A 20281-nucleotide genomic window follows, 5' to 3' on the forward strand; every position below is an offset into this window, starting at 1 on the left:
GCCTTTTTTTTTTTTTTTTTTTTTTTTTTTTTTTTTTTTTTTTGCATGCTAAAAACAGAGACAAACAGGGAGCACGAGGGTGAACCCTCTGGAAGACAGGCATCAGGAGTGAGGTCTCAGGCCTTGGTTCAACGCAAGAAGCCCTTGACACATTCCAACCCTCATAGGAATGCAGGACTGGGTAGGCCGTTAGGCCACATTCTGAAACCCACTACTTTGCTCAAGCCCCAGGTAACACAGGGCCATTCTCAGAGAGAAGCCTCCTCCTTTGCTTCCCTAACAGGCATGGGCTGGACACTGGGCAGCAGCTTTGCAGCAGATGGGGAAGAACCCCTTCCCGTTTATCAGGAAGGGATGGGATGTGCCAAATGCTACATCAGGGTTAAACCGGACAGACTGCCATGCTGTGTGTGACCGCAGACTACACATATGCACACCTGGGGCTTCCAGTGTGCCATGCTGTGTGTGACCGCAGACTACACATATGCACACCTGGGGCTTCCAGGCTGTCTGTCCGTCCATAAGCAAAGGACTCTGAGATTCTACAAAGGCCCTTTATCTCTAATGCCACCAGACAAGGTCCTCCACTGAAAACACTGCCTCGCCACCTCTTGCTAATGTGGCATCATCTGCAATCCCTCAGACCCCTAAGAGAAAACGGGCCCCTCTCTCCCTTTTCCTCCCTCATACCATGGCCCTCCACTTGGGTTCCAGGGGGTCCATGCTGGGCCGACTCTACTTAGAATCTGGGATCTTGAGTTTTGCAACAGTGCCGGGATCCAGAAGTTCCAAGTCCTGAAGGGCTTCCAGTAGCTGCTCCCGGGCAGCACCAATGAAGGCATTCTCCAAAAAGGCAGGCAGGCCTCCCTCACCATCACGCATGATGTACAGGGGTACCCGCACCAGGCCCAGCACCTGTGAAAAGCAGACGGGACAAGTGGGACTTCAAGCACCTCCACACATTACCTTATCTGCCTTGGAACAGAACTCTCCAGAGAACAGCCAAGCAGAACCAAAAGTCACATCTCAGGAGAGCTTAGAGAGCTCTGTGGACAAATGACCCATGCTAGGTATCAGTCGCCATCCTTGCTAATCCTTTTCCACCCTATTCCTCACCTTCACAGGCTACTGCTTCCAGGAAGCATGCGTGCCTGTAACAGTATTTCACAACATAGAACTCACACCATTGTATAGGTGTCACACAGGTGCCCAAGTATTCCTCTGACATCCTTACTCAACCCGATTCTGATGACTGTTCAGTCTACACACTGTCAAACTGTGCGCACTTTGTTTTAATACCGCCCTCACCCCTGGGTTCAGAGTCTCCTCTACACACAGGCTTCATTAGAATCACTGTCAAGGGAAATATGAGCCCAAAGTCAAGAGCTTGGGTATCATGCACATTACAATAGAGCAGAGACCCTTGGATGTGTGTTCTAGAAAGCTCTCTGCAGAGGGCACTAAAGGTGACCGAGTTGGTGGTATTATTCAGCCTGAAGATGACTAAGATCCCAGCTAGCTCATGCCACTTGAAAGAATTCAAAATCGGAGGGTCAAAATCTCCTCCACCCAGTGGCTTTTTTCGGTGAGGGACATGGGGGTTGGGAGGACAGATGGGAGATGGAGTGGGTCCCAGGCTGGTCCCACCTCCAGCCCGTGGTCCTTGGCTAGAGGTGCCCTGGCTTCCACGGCCTGCAGCTGTTCCAGCGTCAGGCGTTTGGCATAGAAGTGGGCCACCACGCGCGGTCTGGCAGCGATGCGTGAGCTTTGGTAGTCCGAGCGTTCCACGCGGAAGGCAGACACCGCATCGCCCAGCTCCTCGCGCAGTTCACGGTTCAGCCCGTCCTCCAGGCAGCTGTCCTGTGCGTCCACGAAGCCGCCAGGGAAGCCCAGTCGCCCGTCGAAGCGCATCTGCATCTGGGGGAGGAGGGTAGGATGGTTGGCCAGGGCACGCGGGTCCCGGGACAGGGAGGAGTTGTGCATGCGATGTCCTCACCAGCACCGCGAAGCGCATCGGGATGCGGCCAAACAGCTTGCGGGGGTCGGGCGCGTAGAGAAGCGCATGGCAGGCGTGGCGCCAGCCTGGCCCGAGCGCCAGGGCTTCGCTGAGCTCCACTTTCCGATCCCCCTCCATCTGGAGGCTCGCACTTCCGGGTTCCTGCACAAGCCAGCGCCTCGGGGCGGAGCTTCGCGAGATTGGCATCAGCCAATTAGGATGGGTCTCTCAGGGGGCGGAGAAGATTCGCTGGATTGACCCTTAGGCTAGGGCGGGGCTGAAGGCTTAGTTAAGTAGAGACCTGCCCGGTTGCAGTCTGGAAGGCTAGAGGGAGTTTTGGAGCCTGAGTAGAATTTACTTACTTAGGAGTCCTGGCGGTTAGTGCAAAGGACAACTTCATATTTAGGAAACTGTTCTGGGTTGCTTCATCCGTAGCAAGGAGCCTAGGGATGGGAGGAAAGTAGTCTGGCTTCAGAGCCCGTGCCTATCCTAGGGTAATGGAGGAAGGGAGAGGTGGGTGTAACAAGTCTTGAGTGGTGGAAATGTGGGGATTGACTAAATATAAGGGGGACACAGGGACAGCAAGCTCCAGGACAAAGCTAACACTCCTGGGGAAGGAAAGAAGAGTGGCCATTGGGTGTGGTTACAACAAGCAACTGCATAGTCTGTGAGCTCTGGGTAGTGGTGTGGAGCCTGCTACGTGGGAAATGGCATATGGAAATGTCACAGGTCACCCAGTAAGGTTGGGGAGGGGTGGCTGGCTGAGGGTGATACTAGAACACAGAAAAGAGAGTGGGGAGGAGTCAGATAGGGCACCTGTCACCCCGCAGCCACCACACTGGCAGTAAATTAAAATACCCTCAGAACTTTAAATTCTGAGGAAAAAAAGGGGAAAGAGGTGCTTGACGCCTAATGCTGAGAACCTGGGATTCAGGCTGCTTCAGTTCTGCCAGGCTGCCCCACCTGAAGTTTAGCCCATATATGAAGAACCTGTATGAATTTAAGGAAGGGAAGAGGTGACTCTGGAAGAAGGTCTGACTTCAAGTCACAGCCTGGTCTCGGCAGTTTGTTGTAGAGCTCAGAACTCACCCACACACAGACTTGTGACTTTAGTAGAAGTCACTCAACCCTCTCAGATTCTCAGTTACGGACCCGTTAGTGGATGTACCAGTCTAGGGATGGGGGTAAAATTTTCCTCAGAGCCAGACACACAGTAAATGGATTAGAGGGTAGAGGCCTGATGTTGTGTCTTATGTCAAGGATTGAGGCCAGCATCCCAAGAATTAGGGCAGCATCGGGAAATGCCTGTGGACATCTTTCCTCAGTCCCCTGGGTTTCAAGGCAGAGATGCCACTGACTGAGACAGTCACATCATGGTGAGGCGATGGGTGTGATACAATTGCCCGGCTAACACACAAGGGGGTGTCGAGTCATCCTGGTCAAACATTAGTATTACCTTGCAAAAAAAAAGCGTATAAAACCCTTATGATACCTTCCAATTCCAGAGCCCCATCTCAGGTCAATTTCAAGAAAAACTTACTGGGGAACGTAGTGGTTCTTTGTTTCCGTTTTGTGGATGTGTGTATGTGTACAAATTTAGGCGTATGCATAAGACATGCAGGTACATGTTCACATGTGCGTGGAGGCCAGAGGTCAATTCTGGGTGTTGCAGTCTCCCCTATTTTTTGAGAAAGTGTCTAATGCTGACCATTGAGCTCACTAACTGTCTAGAATATCTGGTCAGTGAGTTCTGGAGATCCACCTGTCTCCACTTCTCCCCTATCAGTGCTAGAGTTACAGGCATGTTCACTACTCTTGACTTCTGTGTGGGTGCTAGGGAACCCAGACTCAGACCTTCATGCTTGTAAGGCAGAGATCTTATAGACTAGGACATCTTCCCAACCCTGCTTTTAAAAAACGCACCATTTGAAAAGCCACCAAGGTCAAGAATCAGTATTGTCACTCTCCACAGTTTCTTCTTGGGTTCCTGCCCTGACTTCTCTCAGGGGATTGTGACCTGTGGAAGCATCACCCAAACAAACCCTTCCATGTCCTCAAGTTGGTTTCGATAAGGGTGTTTTTTCACAGCAACAGAAAAGCAAACTAGGGGCTGGAGAGATGGCTCAGTGGTTAAGAGCACTGACTGTTCTTCCAGAAGTCCTGAGTTCAAATCCCAACAACCACAGTGGCTCACAACCATCTGTGATGAGATCTGATGCCCTCTTCTGGTGTGTCTGAAGACAGCCACAGTGTACTCATGTATAATAAATAAATAAGTCTTAAAAAAAAAACAAAAATAAAAGCAAACTAAGATACCATGTCTTTCAAACAACTCTTTGTGTCTGTCCCACCCCTGCATTCTCATCCCCAACCCTGAAACACAGAAGCAGATGCCAGGAGTCCTGGCTGGAGGTAGACTGAGCCTAGAGCTGTCCCACGCTTGATAATAGTTCACAGAGGTAGAAATCAACTCTGGGACTGTCTTTGGGAGATGTTAGGGAGGAGCCCAAATGATTTTTTTTCATGTTTAGAAAACAGAAAAATAAATTACACATTTCCCCTTCTTTTAAAAAGAAAACAGGTTTATCTCAGGGCTACAATATTGTGCAGAGTTAACCCAGAGCCTCATGCAAGCACAGTGTTAAGAATTATGGCTCAAGACTGTATACATCAATTATGGCTCAAGATTGTATTACCACTATTATAAACTGTGAATCTTGGTACAATCTATAATAACTGCAAAGGGCCACCTCCAAACAAAGAGAATACAATTATTATACTTTCTGTAGTAACAGGTTAAAGCTTAATATGAGCTTATGAGTTCATGTGTGGCCTATACAGACCTACAGGCATCTACATACAGAAACATTTGTAGGAATGCATGCATACGAGGATTAATAAACACCTTACCTTTTTGTTCTTGTTGTTGCTCTGTCAGTTGAGAAGATCACAGGGCCAATGATTCCTAATGATAGCAACTCAGGACTCAGAACATCACATCCCAACAAAAGAAGCCAAAGCTCCTTAGAAAATTTCCACTGAAGGACCGGAAAGATTCCCAGGGAGCATAAAGTGGACATCAGCCATTTTGTGATGTCAGGAAGGAAGCTCAACCTCACCCGTACCCACCCAAAGAGAAAAAAAAGCCCTAAAAAAAGAGAACCCCCGTACTGTTACATCTGTAACAGAAAGTCACAGGACACTGCAGAGTTTTCAAAACAGAAACAGTTTGAGTAACAAAATAAAGTGGGTTTACTTTTGGTTTATTTATTGTTTGTTTATAATAATGCAAGGTAGAAAATAAATATCCTCACATCTGTACTGATATGGAATGCAGACACAGATGGAATGAACTGCTGGGTGTAGGCAGAGTCCTCCACGGGGAAGAATTAGAGATGATTTCCGCAGCTGCTTTGTCTTCCAGAGGAGCACAGCGCAATAGTAACTTCCTTCCGAAGAGTAAACAGTATCAAAAGAAGAAAACCCCAGTGCAACTTTGTAGCTTTGGGGTGAAATCCACAAGCACTACCTTAGCGAACAATCAAGGTAAGCATAGCCTTGGTGTGTCACACTGATGGATGGCACTAGATATGATGTCAAGGTAAGCATTCTGAATTGGTGTGTCACATTGACAGAGGGGACTAGCTATGATGTCAAGGTAAGCATCTGGCAATGGGTGTCACACTGACAGAGGGGACTAGATATGATGTCAAGGTAAGCATCAGCCTTGATGTGTCACATTAGCAAAGGGTAATTGATAAGATGTGATCAAAATGGCTTTTTTGCCTGAGGCCTCCCTCCCTAAAGGAGAGAATTCCGATCTAAACTGTGAGGAGAGCAGCAAGCCAGCCTCAGCCAAAGGACATCATCAGGTAGTTGACAAGGAAACCCCTAAACTATCAAGGCATTACCTTAGTTCTTTGGAGTTACTGGAACAAAATGCCTTAGACCGGAGGACTTACAGACAACCAAAGTTTATTGCACACAGTTCTGGAGACTTGGAAATCTAAGTGGAAGGGGCTGACATACTTGATGTCTACGGAGGTCCCAGTTCTTGATTCATAAGCCACCTTGTAGCTGAGATCTCAGAAGGTTCTGAAGAGCTCTCTAGGTCTCCTGCAAGGTCACTAATGCTATAAAGGCCCCATTATTATGGTGTAGTCCCTTCCCAAAGGCTCCCATCCCCAAATATCATTGCAGGGTTAGGATTTCGGCATGCGGACTGAAGTACAGGTACAGAGGGTATAAATATCCAATCTATAACAATCAAAGTAAAAATAGAAACTTCCACAGGTGCCTATGAAATAAAGGAGAGCCTCCCCTGAAATCTGAGCAAAGATGAGGGCGTTAGGTAACAGCCAAGAGACTCGGAATAAAACTGGTTACTATTACTGCTTTAAACCTGGCTCATTATTGCAAGAACTATACCATACCAAATTAAGATATCAGTAGGCAAATTAAATTGCGTACATGGGAATCCCTCGTACTATCCTCTCAATTCCATTACGAATACAAACTGCCTAAAATTATGTTTGCTTTAGAAAACCCAGGCGGGCAGTGGTTAATGGAAGTTTACAGGTCAATTGATGAAGTCTCGGCCACAATTGCATGACAAGGAGGAATGAGACATGGAAGCGGAGCCTACCCTGAGAGAGATTGGGTACACATTGTCAGCTGAAGCCAGAATGGAGGAAATTATGGGATGTCCACAATTTAGTGACAATGCCTGAGGATGGACAGAGGCAGAAATTAAAGAAAGTAGACAGCGTACAGCCTTGGGCCAATACGCAAACATGCTCTTTACTCCTAAACTCATGTTGAAATCCTTGACTCGAGCCCCAGAGTGATGACGATGAAGGCTCCACAACTGCTTACCCCGGTCCACCCAAGGAGCAGCAAGTGCCCTGCTTAGAGGACCCTCTGTCCCCAAGCTTCCCTGGCATCAGCGGATTCTGCCTCTCCTGGCAGAGGCTCGGTGCAAGCAGAGCTTGCTTTTCCCAGTGGCCCATGTCCTGTGGCTTGTTAAATCCAAACGCTCAGGGCCAGGGGATGTGTTGGACCCTACCTTGGGGTGTTTCCCTTCCTCCTCACTGAGCCTTTATCCTGCTATAGCACGAAGTTGTTTACACCCTTGGCAGCTGCTCTTAGCCCTTGATTTGGGGCCAGGACTTTCCATGGCACCCTTCCTCCCTACCTAGCCTTCCTGCTTGTTGTTGTTAAGAAGTTGTTTATGCCCCTGATTGGGCCCAGGACTTTTCACCACACAGACTTTTTCTGTTTTCCTGGTTGGGGATTTTTACCTGCCTTGTTTTTCCACCACTGCAAAGCCTCGGGTATATAAGGAGATCTCAGTAAAGCCTTGGTGGCACTCTCTGTAAACGGGTGACCCGTGTACGTGTTTTCTTTCAATCCCACAGACCTACGCCCGATAGTCACACACTGTGCCGCCATCAGGGGTGTCTTGATAGAAGGGCTAGAAAGTCTTTACAGCACATAAAAGCACAGCACCGGAGACTTTCTAGTCTCCAGAACAGGGAAATAATTTTCAGTTGTTGAAGTGGGGTTGGGGTGGGTTTTTTGTTTTTTTGTTTTTTTTGTTTTTTTGTTTTGTTAAAGTTTTAGGTCTAGTGTACATTTCCAACTGTTGCCTGCTAACCCTGCCGTTGGAAGTTCTGAAAACCCATTCCTGGGCCTGGTCTTCTGAAGGCTCATACTCATTTGTATGCATCCAGCCCTTACTAATACAGACAGAACGCCAAAACCAACATTTTCAATTTTAACTGCTGAGCTGCGATCCTTTGGAACCTTATGCCCGATGAGCTATAATGCATCACACAGATCTCTGAGGACCAACCACTAATGAGGCAGGGAACCTTCCACAAATGACTGGGCTCAAGAAAAAAAAATCCAATACAACTTGTTACCCAACAAGAGAAGGAGAGGTTCTTTTGTCCACTGGGGACATAGGGTCCTAGCAGGAGACCCTTGAGGATTAGGCTGAGTTAACCATTCCCAACCCCACCTTAACACCTGAATGACTGAAAATAATTTCCCTCATTCCAGAGACTAGGGAGTCTTGTGTGCTGTAAAGAATTTCTAGCCCTTTTATCAAGACACCCCCTGGTCCTGAGTGATTGGATTTAATAAAGTAACAGGACTTGGGCCACGTTTGAGTTCAAAAGTAAATAATGCTAGTCATGTGAATACTATTGTCAGGGACAGCACGTGGTAGGCTAGGGACATGGGTGGTAAGAGAATTCACCAAGACACCAACATACAAAGTGAGAGATTATTGAAATACACTGTTGAAAGGGAAAGAAAAAGCAGCAGGTGGGTGCCCAGAGGGAACTGGGCTGCTGTGAGGAAAGCAGAGGGTTATGTTTTTGTTTTTTAATAACAGTGCGCGCGCGCGCGCGTGTGTGTGTGTGTGTGTGTGTGTGTGTGTGTGTGTGTGTGTGTGTGTGAGGGGTACTCTGCCTTGTCCTCATGGGCCTCTCTGTGATGGCTGAAGTTATATTTTAAGTTTAAATTTTGTGCTTAGGAGATTTATAAAACAGAGTTGCCTCTAATATATAAGCCCCACTTGCCCCAAACTTCTGGAATGCTGGAGGGTGTTGTTCATGGACAATAACAAGCAATGTGTTTTTGCTTTTGTAAACAAGCTTGGTTGCTCCAACTGCACAGGATGTGAGCTTGATCACGCACAGGCAGGAAGTACGTCAGGATGTATGCTTGTCCCTGATTGGACAAAGGAAGTAAGTATTAGATTGTACTTTTACCTATAATTGGGTGCATCCTCTGGAAATCCTGGGTATGATCCTGGCCAGTATCCTTGGTCCTGGCCAGTATTTAGTAAAGCTTGCTTCAATTGTGGCTCAAAAATTGTGGTAGTGGTCTTATTTTCACCCAGATGGAATTAACAGAACCATATTCTAGTGGGCAGGTGGACTTCCCATCTCTCTTGTTGAGAAATGAATTTTACAGTATTAGTCAATTTTCTTAAGGCCAACTTGTGCAAAGTTCCCTGAGTTAGTGGGGTTAGGCTCTAGATACCTGAGTAAGGCATTATAGGTCACTGGAGGTCAGGCTCAAAATGGCCTGGATATTAAAATTACAAAAACTATTTCCTTTTGTATCTATAAATGGGGGTCAGATGCTTGATGTATAACAATAATGTAATTGTTTAAATGTTCTTTGCTCTTTACAGCTAAATACTAAAATATGTATAAAGCACACACTAAAAATAATCCTCCAAGAGACAGAGGCTGAGGGTGTGAATACAGCTTTAGAAGCTGGGTTTCTGGGGGACCATTCAGGCTTATTTTTTAAAAAATTTATATAGTTTGATGTTTCCTGTAGTAAAAAGTTAAAAGTAGGAAGATCTCTGGCTTCTCCTGACATTGAAGGAAAAGGTTATAATTTACATTTGAATGAAGCCTTTGCATTTCACAAAACCCTTTAGCAGACAGGCTCCCCACTGGACCAGGAGCCTAAAGGGGAAATGAGGTGCAGTCTCTCTCCTCCGGAGCACCAAGACCAATTCTATGAAGACTAACACTGCCTAGGATGGCCAATGCCTGTCACCTGCCTTAGAATGCCAAACCAACTCACATGGTCCTCCCTGGATTTTCTGTGTGGTTTAAATGGAGAGCCAGTGTTGAGAACCACGGACTTAGAAAACCACATAGTGACTGGACACAGGGATGCTGCCAGAGAGAGCTTTTAGAGGCTTATCAATAGGACTTCCTGTAAGGACAGTCCACCATGGACGGACATTGTGTGTGTGTGTGTGTGTGTGTGTGTATGTGTGTGTGTGTGTGTGTGTGGGTGTGTGTGTGTCTGTGTGTGTGTGTGTGTGTGTGTGTGTGTGGTGTGTGTGTGTGTGTGTGTGGTGTGTGTGTGTGTGTGTGTGTGTGTGTGTCTGTGTGTGTGTGTGTGTGTGTGTGTGTGTGTGTGTGTGTGTGTGTGTGTGGTGTGTGTGTGTGTGTGTGTGTGTGTGTGTGTGTGTGTGTGGTGTGTGTGTGTGTGTGTGTGTGTGTGTGTGTGTGTGTGTGGTGTGTGTGTGTGTGTGTGTGTGTGTGTGTGTGTGTGTGTGTGGTGTGTGTGTGTGTGTGGTGTGTGGTGTGTGTGTGGTGTGTGTGTGTGTGTGTGTGTGTGTGTGTGTGTGTGTGTGTGTGTGTGTGTGTGTGTGGTGTGTGTGGTGTGTGTGGTGTGGTGTGTGTGGTGTGTGTGTGGTGTGTGTGCGTGTGTGGTGTGTGTGCGTGTGTGATGTGTGTGCGTGTGTGTGTGCGTGTGTGCGTGTGCACGAACCAACATGCATGCACATTTGCGTGTGTTTGTGGGAAAAAGCCAGAGGACGTTCTTGGGTATTATTCCTTAATCACTGCCCATTGTTTTCTGTGGAGACAAAGTCTCTCGTTGATCTGAAACTTGACAACTAGACTAGGTTGGTTACCCTGGTGGCTCCAGGGACCCACTTTTCTCCATCACCCCAAAGCTATGGTGACAGGTATGTGCCCAAGTTTTTTTCTTTTTACCGATCTTTTAGGGATGAAACTTTGGCCCTTGTACCTATAAGGCAAGCACTATAACTGGACTAGCCCTCTACCCTGAAAGGACACTGTGACTGTTTCTAGTTTGGCCGTGGTAGCAGAGATGGAAGTCATTATTGGCGGCGAAAATGTGGACTTCCATTCACCAGGACTGACCTGCCTATGGCTGCTCCTGAGTGCCAGATCTGCCAATATCACAGGCCAACCCTGAACCCCAGATAGGGCATCATTCCCCAGGGTGAGCAGCCATCAACCTGGTGGCTACATTGGTTCACTTCCTTCACAGGAAGGGCAATGCTTTGTCCTTCCTGGAATAGCTATGTATTCTGGTTATAGATTTGCCTTTCCTGCACGCACTGCTTCTGCCAAAACTACCATCCATGCCTTATTCACCATCATGGTATTCCACGCAGTGTTGCCGAGGACCTCACTTCACGGCTGAAGAACAACAACGGTGGGCCCACAGTCATGGAATCTTCTGGACTTAAAATGTTCATCAATCTCTGCCTTAGTTAGGTTTCTATTGCTCTGATGGTAACACCATAGCAAAAACGAACCTGGGGAGAAGGGTTTATTTGGCTTACACACCCTAGGTCACAGTCTAGTGAGTAAAACCAGCACAGGAATTCAAAGTGGGTAGGAAGCACCAGGCAGTGCTGCTCACTGCCTTGCTCCTCATTGCTTGATCGGCTCGATTTCTCAGAGAATCCATGCCCATCAGCCCAGGAGTGGAACCACCCACAATCTGCAGGCCCCTCCCACATCTGTCAGGCACTGAAAATGCACTGCAAGCTTGCGTGCAGCCCAGTTTTACTAGGAAGTTTCTCAACTCAGGTTTCCTCCTCTCAGATGACTCTACCTGGGTCAAGCTGACATAAAGCTAGCCATTGCAGGTCTACTATAGAGGATACAAATAACCCAAGTCTCTCATGGACGGTATGAGCAGACAGATATTCCCTCTTTGTCCCTTTATGCCAGAATGAAGTCTAGTGATGAGAGCTAACCGGAACCTCCTACCTTGGGTATTTTGTGGGCGGAAGTGGTACACATGCATGATCCAAGTTAATAGAGTAGTTGCACAGGAATGAGCTCCTACTGGTCAGGGTGCCTTCCTTGTCTCCCAGATCATTCAGCCTTCTCTCCTGTTCAATAGACCTTTGCCTCCCTCCACACCCTGGAACTATTGCCGGGTATCTGGATGCTGTAAATCTACAAAGTGGGGCCTTCAGAAACCCCAGAGTGTGGAGAGGCCATGAGGGTGGGAACAGCAACCTGACTGGAACTTCCTATTTGCATTTTTATTTCCTACTTGCACTTGGTGGGCTCCATGAAGAACTTGTCATGCTGAGGAGAAGACGGGATTCTTAACACCCAGAAGGGTTAAGGATAGGTCTGGTGGTTTTGCTCGTGTGATCAGGGTGAACTGGCCACTATGTGGGAGAGTCTGGAATGTAGATTTTCCCCAGCCAAGGAGTTGATGGTAAAGGAGCCTCCTTGTATCTTTCATGGCCCCTGTGGCCCTTCAATATGGCTGGTTTCCAATTTCAAAAGTGAGGGCATGCAGACCAGCACGGATACAGTGGTATTTTAACCCTCAGTGGTGTCTCTGACAGACTGCCCACTACTTGGGGGCCGGGAATGAATTGCCATAGGAATTGAGCCAGAGAAACGGGACCTGGAAGGCATGGGGGAGAGGGCTGTTTCTCTTTGGTAGACTTCCTGTGGCCTGAAGGCTATCACAGTCTCCTTATCCTGCACTACTCACACCCTTCTACCTCTTGTGTTAAATAGAATAGACTGCTTTTTCTTCTCCTAAAGAATGAGCCACACCCAGCCCCTTCCACACCACTCAAACTCTGATGCTCTTCACGAATGTTATCAAGGGCGAAATGTTCATACCAGATCTGCTTTTCCGCTCATCAGGTAACCAGGATGTTTGGGGTACAGATTTAAATACATCTGCTCCCCTCTCACTAACCCTGTCTGTTTCCCTTAGCCTCCCTCAGAGCCCAAGGTCACAGGCAGGAGACCATCCTCCTTCCCAACACAGTCCTGCCAGGAACCAGCAGCTTCGACTCAAACCCGGCTACTGACAAGGACTTGGGCTCAGGACAGAATGAAGTCTGAAAGTGATTTCTGTGAGGAGGGAAAATGTAAGGCTGAGAAGTAGAAACTTCTTGCTGATTCTGCTGAGAGAGGCATCAGTGTGTGTGTGTGTGTGTGTGTGTGTGTGTGTGTGTGTGTGTGTGTGTGTGTGTGTGTGTGTGAGACCTGTCCTCTCACCTCCCCAGGAAGAAGCAGCAGCACCCTGTGCTGACAGAGTGCTGGCTCACCTGCCCAAAGTTAATGCCAACTGTTCCCTCTCTCTAGGAATCCCAACCCTAAGCTTGAGATAAGGAAGTCAGGGCTCAGCTGGAAGTCCTGGCTGCTGGGAGCAGGGCTGCAGATTAGATGAACTCCACCTCCTTCCCTCCCCAGAGCACTGTGCTTAGAGGGACACAGGGAGTCCTGTGTGGTTGTCATCCCAGCTGACCATCCCCCAACAGGGTGGGAGTGGGTGAGGAGAGATGTGTAGAGTCTAGCCTGCCTCTCTCCTTCCTGCACCATCAGGACCAGGCCAGGGAACTAAACCCAGGACACCCACCAGTGAGTGATGGCTGAACCCACTGCCTGGGAAGGACACTTCTTAGATAAGGCAGGGGTTGTAGACATCAGTAGCAGAGATCTCAGAAAGCAAGTCAGTTTCACAGAAGTAAAAAGTGGAAATTGAACCTTCCAAGGAGGACAGGGAGCATGAGTACTAGAACATTTAAGCTTGCCTGTGTGGAGAAGTGTGGAGGCTGAGGAAGTGATCACAGGCAAGGGCAAGGATGATGCCTGTGTGTGTGTGTGTGTGTGTGTGTGTGTGTGTGTGTGTGTGTGTGTGTGTGTGTGTGTGTCCTCTAGAGCTGCTTCTGACAGTCTACCCCACATTTGAAAGGCCAAGAGCTGAGGCCCAGCTGGAGTCCTCAGGACCCTGCATTACTTTTCCAGGGCTCTACCCAGCCCCCTTCCTTCATGGGATCTTGTCCTGGGAGGGCATAGTCTGACCTGCCCACTTTGCCCTTGTGCTGCTGTATTGACTCTGTCTCTCCTCTTCATCATGAGGGTATTGGCTCCTGGTTCATATTACCCCTCCAACATGTGTCAGTTTCTTGCATCCTTACTCTCCTGACTGTTCATTTCCCCTTCTGCCTCCCCGTCCTGAATCTTACCCCTTTGCAGCAATCCCCCTGGCTTTGGTTCAGCCACCTTTACCTCCCCAGCTTTCCTTAACCAATCACCAATCTCTGTTTCAAACCCACCTTCCAGTGCACACTCTTCATGTCCAACCATCTCTCCGTCATCATATGAGTGACATTAAACTGGTGGCTCTGTAATAAGTCATCGTAACCTCTACATTTTCAAGCTGAGGGACATTTAGGTTGTTTTCAGTTCCTGGTGCATATATATATATATATATATATATGTATGTATGTATATGTGTATATGTGTATATGTATATATATATGTATATATATATATGTATGTATTTTCTAAGAAAATGGGTGGTTTCCAAAGCCTAAAAGAGTCATTGTCTGGCCCTTTAGGAAAGGTTTTCTGACCACATTCTGGAGCCTTTAGCAGCAAGGCTGAGTCTGCCTAAGGACATCAGGTCCCCAGCATCAGCTGAGAAAACTAAAGAGAAGGTCTTGTTGACATCTTCTCCTAGAAGGCTCTTTTTGTCAGGGCAGGCTGGACAGGCTGGGTCACTCCCCTTCTGAATTCTCCAGAGAGGACAACACACTCAGAGGTCTTAGGTCCAACCAAGGGCAGCCCAAGAAGCCATCACCATCTTCTGACCCTTTATGTTCCGTTGTCGGAGAAGAAAGGGAGGGTATGGAGCGGGTTAAGGCCTCCCCCAGCTTTCTGGAATGTGGATCTGGTTGAATCTCAGGTAAGAGGCCATTTTCAAAGGGAAATCCCTGCTGTCTCACAATTTTCCTGCTGTGAAGAGACACCACGACCAAGGCAACTCTTATGAGGACAACATTTAATTGGGGCTGGCTTACAGGTTCAGAGGTTCAGTCCAGTATCAAGGCAGGAGCATGGCAGCATCCAGGCAGGCATGGTGCAGGAGGAGCTGAGAGTCCTACATCTTCATCTGAAGGCTGCTAGTGGAAGACTGGCTTCCAGGCAGCTAGGATGAGGGTTTTAAAGCCCACACCCACAGTGACCCACCTACTCCAACAGGGCCACCCCTAATAGTGCCACCCCCTGGGCCAATAGTATTCAAACTGCGACACCTGTCTCTGGCTCCCCCAGCAAACATGGTGCTTCACACTAGAAGTTAGTTTTATGAGAGGGAAAGATTCTCCCCTGCTTAGCAAGGAGTGGAGGGGATTACATTTCCCAGTTAGAGTAACCATGAGGGGAAGCGTGTGACACCACGTGTAGCACAGAGTGCACGTGTGCTAGCCTGAGGGACAGGGAGGGACTTCGCATGTCAAGGACCCTGCAAAAGGTTATGGATTTCTGTCTCTGGTGCCACAGGGTGATGGGATCTTTTGTTCAAAGTGCATTGCATTACAGTCTGTCCTTTAATCTGGTATCAGCTGTTGTCTCTGAGGTCCAGGAAGCATGTCCCTTCTCCCCAGTCCTCCCACTGTCAAGTTCTCTCGGCTCTGGACCGAATCAACTTTAGGGTCTGCTTAAGTTGAACAATTCGTCCCTTGAGGTCTGAGACAGTTCCAGGAGCCAGAATTCCCAAGTCCTGGAGGGCTTCGAGTAGCTGCTCCCTGGCGACACCAATGAAGGAATTATCCAGAAATGCAGGTAGGCCTCCCACACCATCCTGCAAGGTATACAGGGGCACTCTCACCAGGCCCAAGACCTTTGAGGGGAAGGAGAGAGGACAAGACACAGTTCTCACTACAACAAGCTATGTCCAGAGCAGATATCCCTGCAGAGCAAGTCCTGAGGCTTCATACTTCAGTGGGGCCCAATGGGCCTAACCGTGGACAGGCAACGGCCCCCAAAGCATACTGGGTCCACCTCCATGTTAATCCTTTCAGGAGCACTCCCGTGGCCTGAATGCAGGCACAGCCCTATCCTCCAGTGGTTCTATGCCAGCTGTGTAGGCCTTGCCAGGAAACTCAAGAAAACTGCAAACTCACAGGCCTTCCTCCCACTCCTCCCTTAACAAGGGTTGTCCAAGGGAAGTCTAAAAGTTGCTTGCTTACTAGAAGTTGCCAGTGTGAATGCAGGAGTCACTTTTCTACACCTCACCCGCATGAATTTAGTACTGGCCAGAATTGGAGAATCGCTTCCATTCCTCCCTAAGTCAGGGGCCCAGAGGCAAGGCACCATTATGCTATTATGGTGTCATGCCTGATCATCATCACACTTGACTGGGTGTGTTCTAGAAAAATCTCTGCAGAGGCCAGTCAAGTGTGGGTAGTATAAAACGTTCATAGGAGACCACACTGGCAGTGTTACCCAGCATGGAGATGTTCAGGGCTTTGACTAGTCCTGGACACCAGGATGGGCACAAGGTCTTATGACCAGGGTCTCCTAAGGGGGTTTTCTTTGGAAAGGGACCACAGAGAAGGGAGGTAGGTAGGGGTAAGAGGTCCCAGGCTGGCCCCACCTCTAGTCCATGGTCCTTGGCTAGTGGTGCTCCAGCTTCCACGGCCTGGAGCTGCTCTAGCGTTAGGCACTTGACATAGAAATGGGCCACCACTTTCGATGTGATCTCAATGAGGGAGCTTCGGTAGTCGGTGGATACTATGTTGAACGTGGACACTCCCTCGCCCAGCTTCTGCAACAGTTCCTTACTCAGCCCTTCCTCCAGGGTGGGGCTATTGTCATCCACAAAACCACCAGGGAAGCCCAGTCGCCCATCAAAGCGCATAGACATCTGAGGAAGGATGGAAGGAGTGAGGATTAGCTAGGAGATGGAAAGCTAATCCCAGGAAGGGCACAGGGCTAGGACTGCTAGAGGCCATTCCTCACCAGCACAGAGTAGTTCAGCAAGATGTGGCCACCGAAGAGCACCCCTGGATTGGGCGCATACAGCATCACGTAACAAAGATGCCGCCAGTTGGGCCCCAGGGCCAGGGCGTCCGCCAGTTCTATTTTTCTGGTGGAGGCCATGAATCTTTACTTTTGTCCGATCACGTGGTTTGCAGGAGATTATCATTTCAGACAATGCCTTCAGGCTCCATGAAGACTGGGGCCGTTTGGCCAGGCAGTGGAGAAGCCTGGGAAGCTGAAAGCTTCCTCAGGATTGGGACCTGTACCAGGGCGTGGCTAAAGGTGTGGCTAGTGTCCTAAGTCATAGTTAGGAGGCCCAGGGTCTCAGGTTTTCTACCTTGGATAAGATCAGATTACCGAAGAGTCCTGAAAGTTGAAGGAATAGGGTATTGAGAGAGCCACTCGGGGTTTGGTGTAGATAGAACCAGAAAACGTGGGTTGGAGTTGGATGTAGGAAAAGTGAGTGAGATTGTAAACTTTTTATTTTATTTTCCCATTAATTAATTGTTCATTTTAAATCCTGATCACTGCCCTCCTTCATCTACACCCCCCCCTCACATGGCTCCTCCTCCATCCTTCTCCCCTTCTCCTCTGAGACATGGTAGGTCCCCTCCTGGGTACCAACCCACCCCGTTACCTCATGTCACTGGAGGACTAGCTACATCTTCTCCCACTGAGGCCTAAGCGGCACAGTAGCGAATGCGATCCACAGGCAGGCAACAGGGTCAGGGTAAGTTCAGTTGTTGGGGGACCCACGTGAAGCCCAAGCCGCACATCTGTTACATATGTGTGTGTGTTGGGGGGCCAGGGAGGGGGTAGGTCGAGCCCTTGTATACTCTTTGCTTGGTTCAGTCCCTCGGATTCCCCAAGGGTCCAAGTTAGTTGAATCTACTGGTCTTCTCGAGTCCCCATGACCCCAGGGTTTGCCAAGACTTCTTCCAACTCTTCCACAAGACTTCTCAAGCTTTGTCTAATGTTTGGCTGTGGGTCTCTGCATCTCTTTCCATAGGCTGCTGGGTGGAGCCTCTCAGAGGACAGTTATGCTAGACTCCTGTCTACAAGCACAACAGAGTATCACTAATAGTGATCATATTAATCGTATCATTAATAGTGATGCTTGACCATGGGATGGATCTCAAGTAGGGCCAGTCATTGGCTGGCCATTCCCTCAGTCTCTTGCAGAAAAGACACTGGGTCAACAGTTTTGTGAGTGGGTTGGTCCCCTTATTCTTCCACTGAGAGTCCTGCCTCTCAGTGGAGGTGGTCACTTCAGGCTCCATATTCCCCACTGCTAGGAGTCTCAACAGAGTTACCCTCTTACTCTCATAGACTCCCTGGAGCTTCCCCCATCCCTTAGAGCTTACCCCCCCCTTTCCTCCCTATACCAGGATTTCCATTCACTCTCCTGGCTCTCTCTACATCTGATCACCATCTCCCTTCTCTTCCCCATTCCCTCTCCTACCCAGTTCCCTCCCTCCCTCCATCTACCTCAGATGACAATTTTATCTCCCCTTCTAAGTGAGATTCAAGCATCATCCCTTGGGCCCCTGTTATTAGTATGCTTCTTTGGGTCTGTGGATTGTAGTAAGGGGATCCACTTATCAACGAGTACATACCATGCATGTCCTTTTGGGTCTGAGTTACCTCACTCAAGATGACAGTTTCTAGTTCCTTCCATTTGGTTGCAAATTTAATGTCCTTGTTTTTAATAGCTGAGAAGTATTCCATTGTGTAAATGAACCACATTTTCTGTATTCATTCTTTAGTTGAAGGGCATCTGAGTGGTTTCCCACTTCTCATTATTACAGATAAGCAAGTGTCCTTGTAATATAGTGGAGCATCTCTTTTGGAGATAAATATATATATCCGAGGAATCCGAGGGACTGAACCAAGCAAAGAGTATACAAGGGCTCGACCTACCCCCTCCCTGGCCCCCCAACACACACACACATATATATATGCATGCCCAGGGATGGTATAGTTGGGTCTTGAGGTAGAACTTTTCCCAGTTTTCTGAGAAACTGTCAAATTGGTTTCCAGAGTGGTTGTACAAGTTTGCACCCCCCACCAGCAATGGAGGGGTGTTTCTCTTTCTTCACATCCTCACTGTAGCTTGAGTTTTTGATCTTAGCCATTCTGATTTGTGTGAAGTGGAATCACAAGGTCATTTTGATTTAAGGATGTTGAGCATTTCTTTAAGCGCTTCACAGCCAGAGATTCTTCCGTTGGGAATTCCTTGGCTCTGTACCTCATCTTCTTTTTACTGTTTTATTTTTATTGATTGTTTTTTATTTACATTTCAAATGTTATTCCCTTTCCCAGTTTCCTGTCCATGAGGCCCCTATCCCATCCCCCTCCCCTTCTTCTATAAGGGTGTTCCCCTCCCCAACCAACCCCCATTCCTGCCTCCCTGCCCTGACATTTTCCTACACTGGGGCATCCACCCATTTTTAATTGGGTTATTTGACTTGCTGGTATCTAACTTCTGGAGTTCTTTATATATTTTGAATATTAGCCCTCTGTTGGATGTAGGGATGGTGAAGATCTTTCCGAATGTGTAGGCTGCCATTTTGTCCTGTTAATGGCATCCTTTGCCTTTCAGAAGCTTTTCAGTTTCATGAGGTCCCATTTAGCAATTGTTGATCTTAATGCCTGAGCCATGGGAGTTCTGTTCAGGAAATTGTCTCCTGAGCCAAGGTGTTCAAGGCTATTCCTTACTTTCTCTTCTACCAGATTTAGTGTGTCTGGTTTTATGTTGAGGTCTTGATCCACTTGGACTTGAGTTATGTACAGGGTGAAAACTATGGATCTATTTGCATTCTTTTACATGCAAGACTTCCAGTTAGACCAACACCCTTTATTGAAGATTCTTTCTCTTTTCCATTGTACAGTTTTGGCTTCTTTGTACAAAACCAAGTGTCATCAATTTCATTGATCAATCTGTTTCTATACCAATACCATGCAATTTTTATTACTATTCCTCTGTGATACAGCTTGAGATCAGGGATGGTGATACCCCCAGAAGTTCTTTTATTGTACAGGGTTGTTTTAGCTATCCCAGGTTTTTATTTTTCCATATGAAGTTAAGAATTGTTCTTTCAGGGTAAAAAATTCTGTTGGAAATTGGATGGGAATTGCATTGCGTCTGTAGGTTATTTTTGGTAAGATGCCCATTTTTACCTTGTTAATCCTACTGATCCATGAGCATGGAAGATTTTTCTATCTTTGGATATCTTCTTCAATTTATTTCTTCAGGTACTTGAAGTTCTTGTCACACATGTCTTTTCACTTGCTTGGCTAAAGTTACACCAAGATATTTTATATTACTTGTGTCTATTGTGAAGGGGGTTGTTTCTCTGATTTCTTGCTCAGTCCACTTATTGTTTATATAAAGGAGGGCTATCAATTTTTTTTAGTTAATTTTGTATTCAGTCACTTTGAATGTATTTATCAGCTGTAGAAGTTCTCTGGTGCAATTTTGTGGTCACTTATGTAGATTATCATATTATCTACAAATAGCCAATTCGTATTCCCTTGATCTCCTTTAGTTGTTTTATTTCTCTGTGGAATTGCTTTAAGTTTCTCTCCATTTAATTTGATGTTGTCAATTGGCTTGCCATATATTGTCTTTATTGTGTTTAGATACTGCTTTGTATCTCTGAACTCTCCAACACTTTCA

The 20281-nt window shown here is 47.5% G+C and overlaps 2 protein-coding genes across 2 annotated transcripts; both read right to left on the reverse strand.

Annotated features, from left to right (window-relative positions):
• Positions 1-684: 684 nt before the first annotated feature.
• Nudt16 (nudix hydrolase 16) lies at positions 685-2169 on the reverse strand. The gene is made up of 3 exons (XM_032910879.1): positions 1997-2169; positions 1648-1917; positions 685-915 (listed from the first exon to the last, which is right to left on the reverse strand). Exons 1-3 carry the CDS (start codon positions 2132-2134, stop codon positions 736-738), a joined length of 588 nt encoding a protein of 195 aa, XP_032766770.1. The 5' UTR covers positions 2135-2169; the 3' UTR covers positions 685-735.
• Positions 2170-15155: 12986 nt separating this feature from the next.
• LOC116908004 (U8 snoRNA-decapping enzyme-like) lies at positions 15156-16822 on the reverse strand. Its single transcript, XM_032911261.1, has 3 exons — positions 16582-16822; positions 16217-16486; positions 15156-15460 (listed from the first exon to the last, which is right to left on the reverse strand). Exons 1-3 carry the CDS (start codon positions 16720-16722, stop codon positions 15236-15238), a joined length of 636 nt encoding a protein of 211 aa, XP_032767152.1. The 5' UTR covers positions 16723-16822; the 3' UTR covers positions 15156-15235.
• Positions 16823-20281: the final 3459 nt, after the last annotated feature.

This window comes from Rattus rattus, chromosome 8 (genome assembly GCF_011064425.1).
Source record: "Rattus rattus isolate New Zealand chromosome 8, Rrattus_CSIRO_v1, whole genome shotgun sequence".
Lineage (NCBI taxonomy): Eukaryota > Metazoa > Chordata > Mammalia > Rodentia > Muridae > Rattus > Rattus rattus.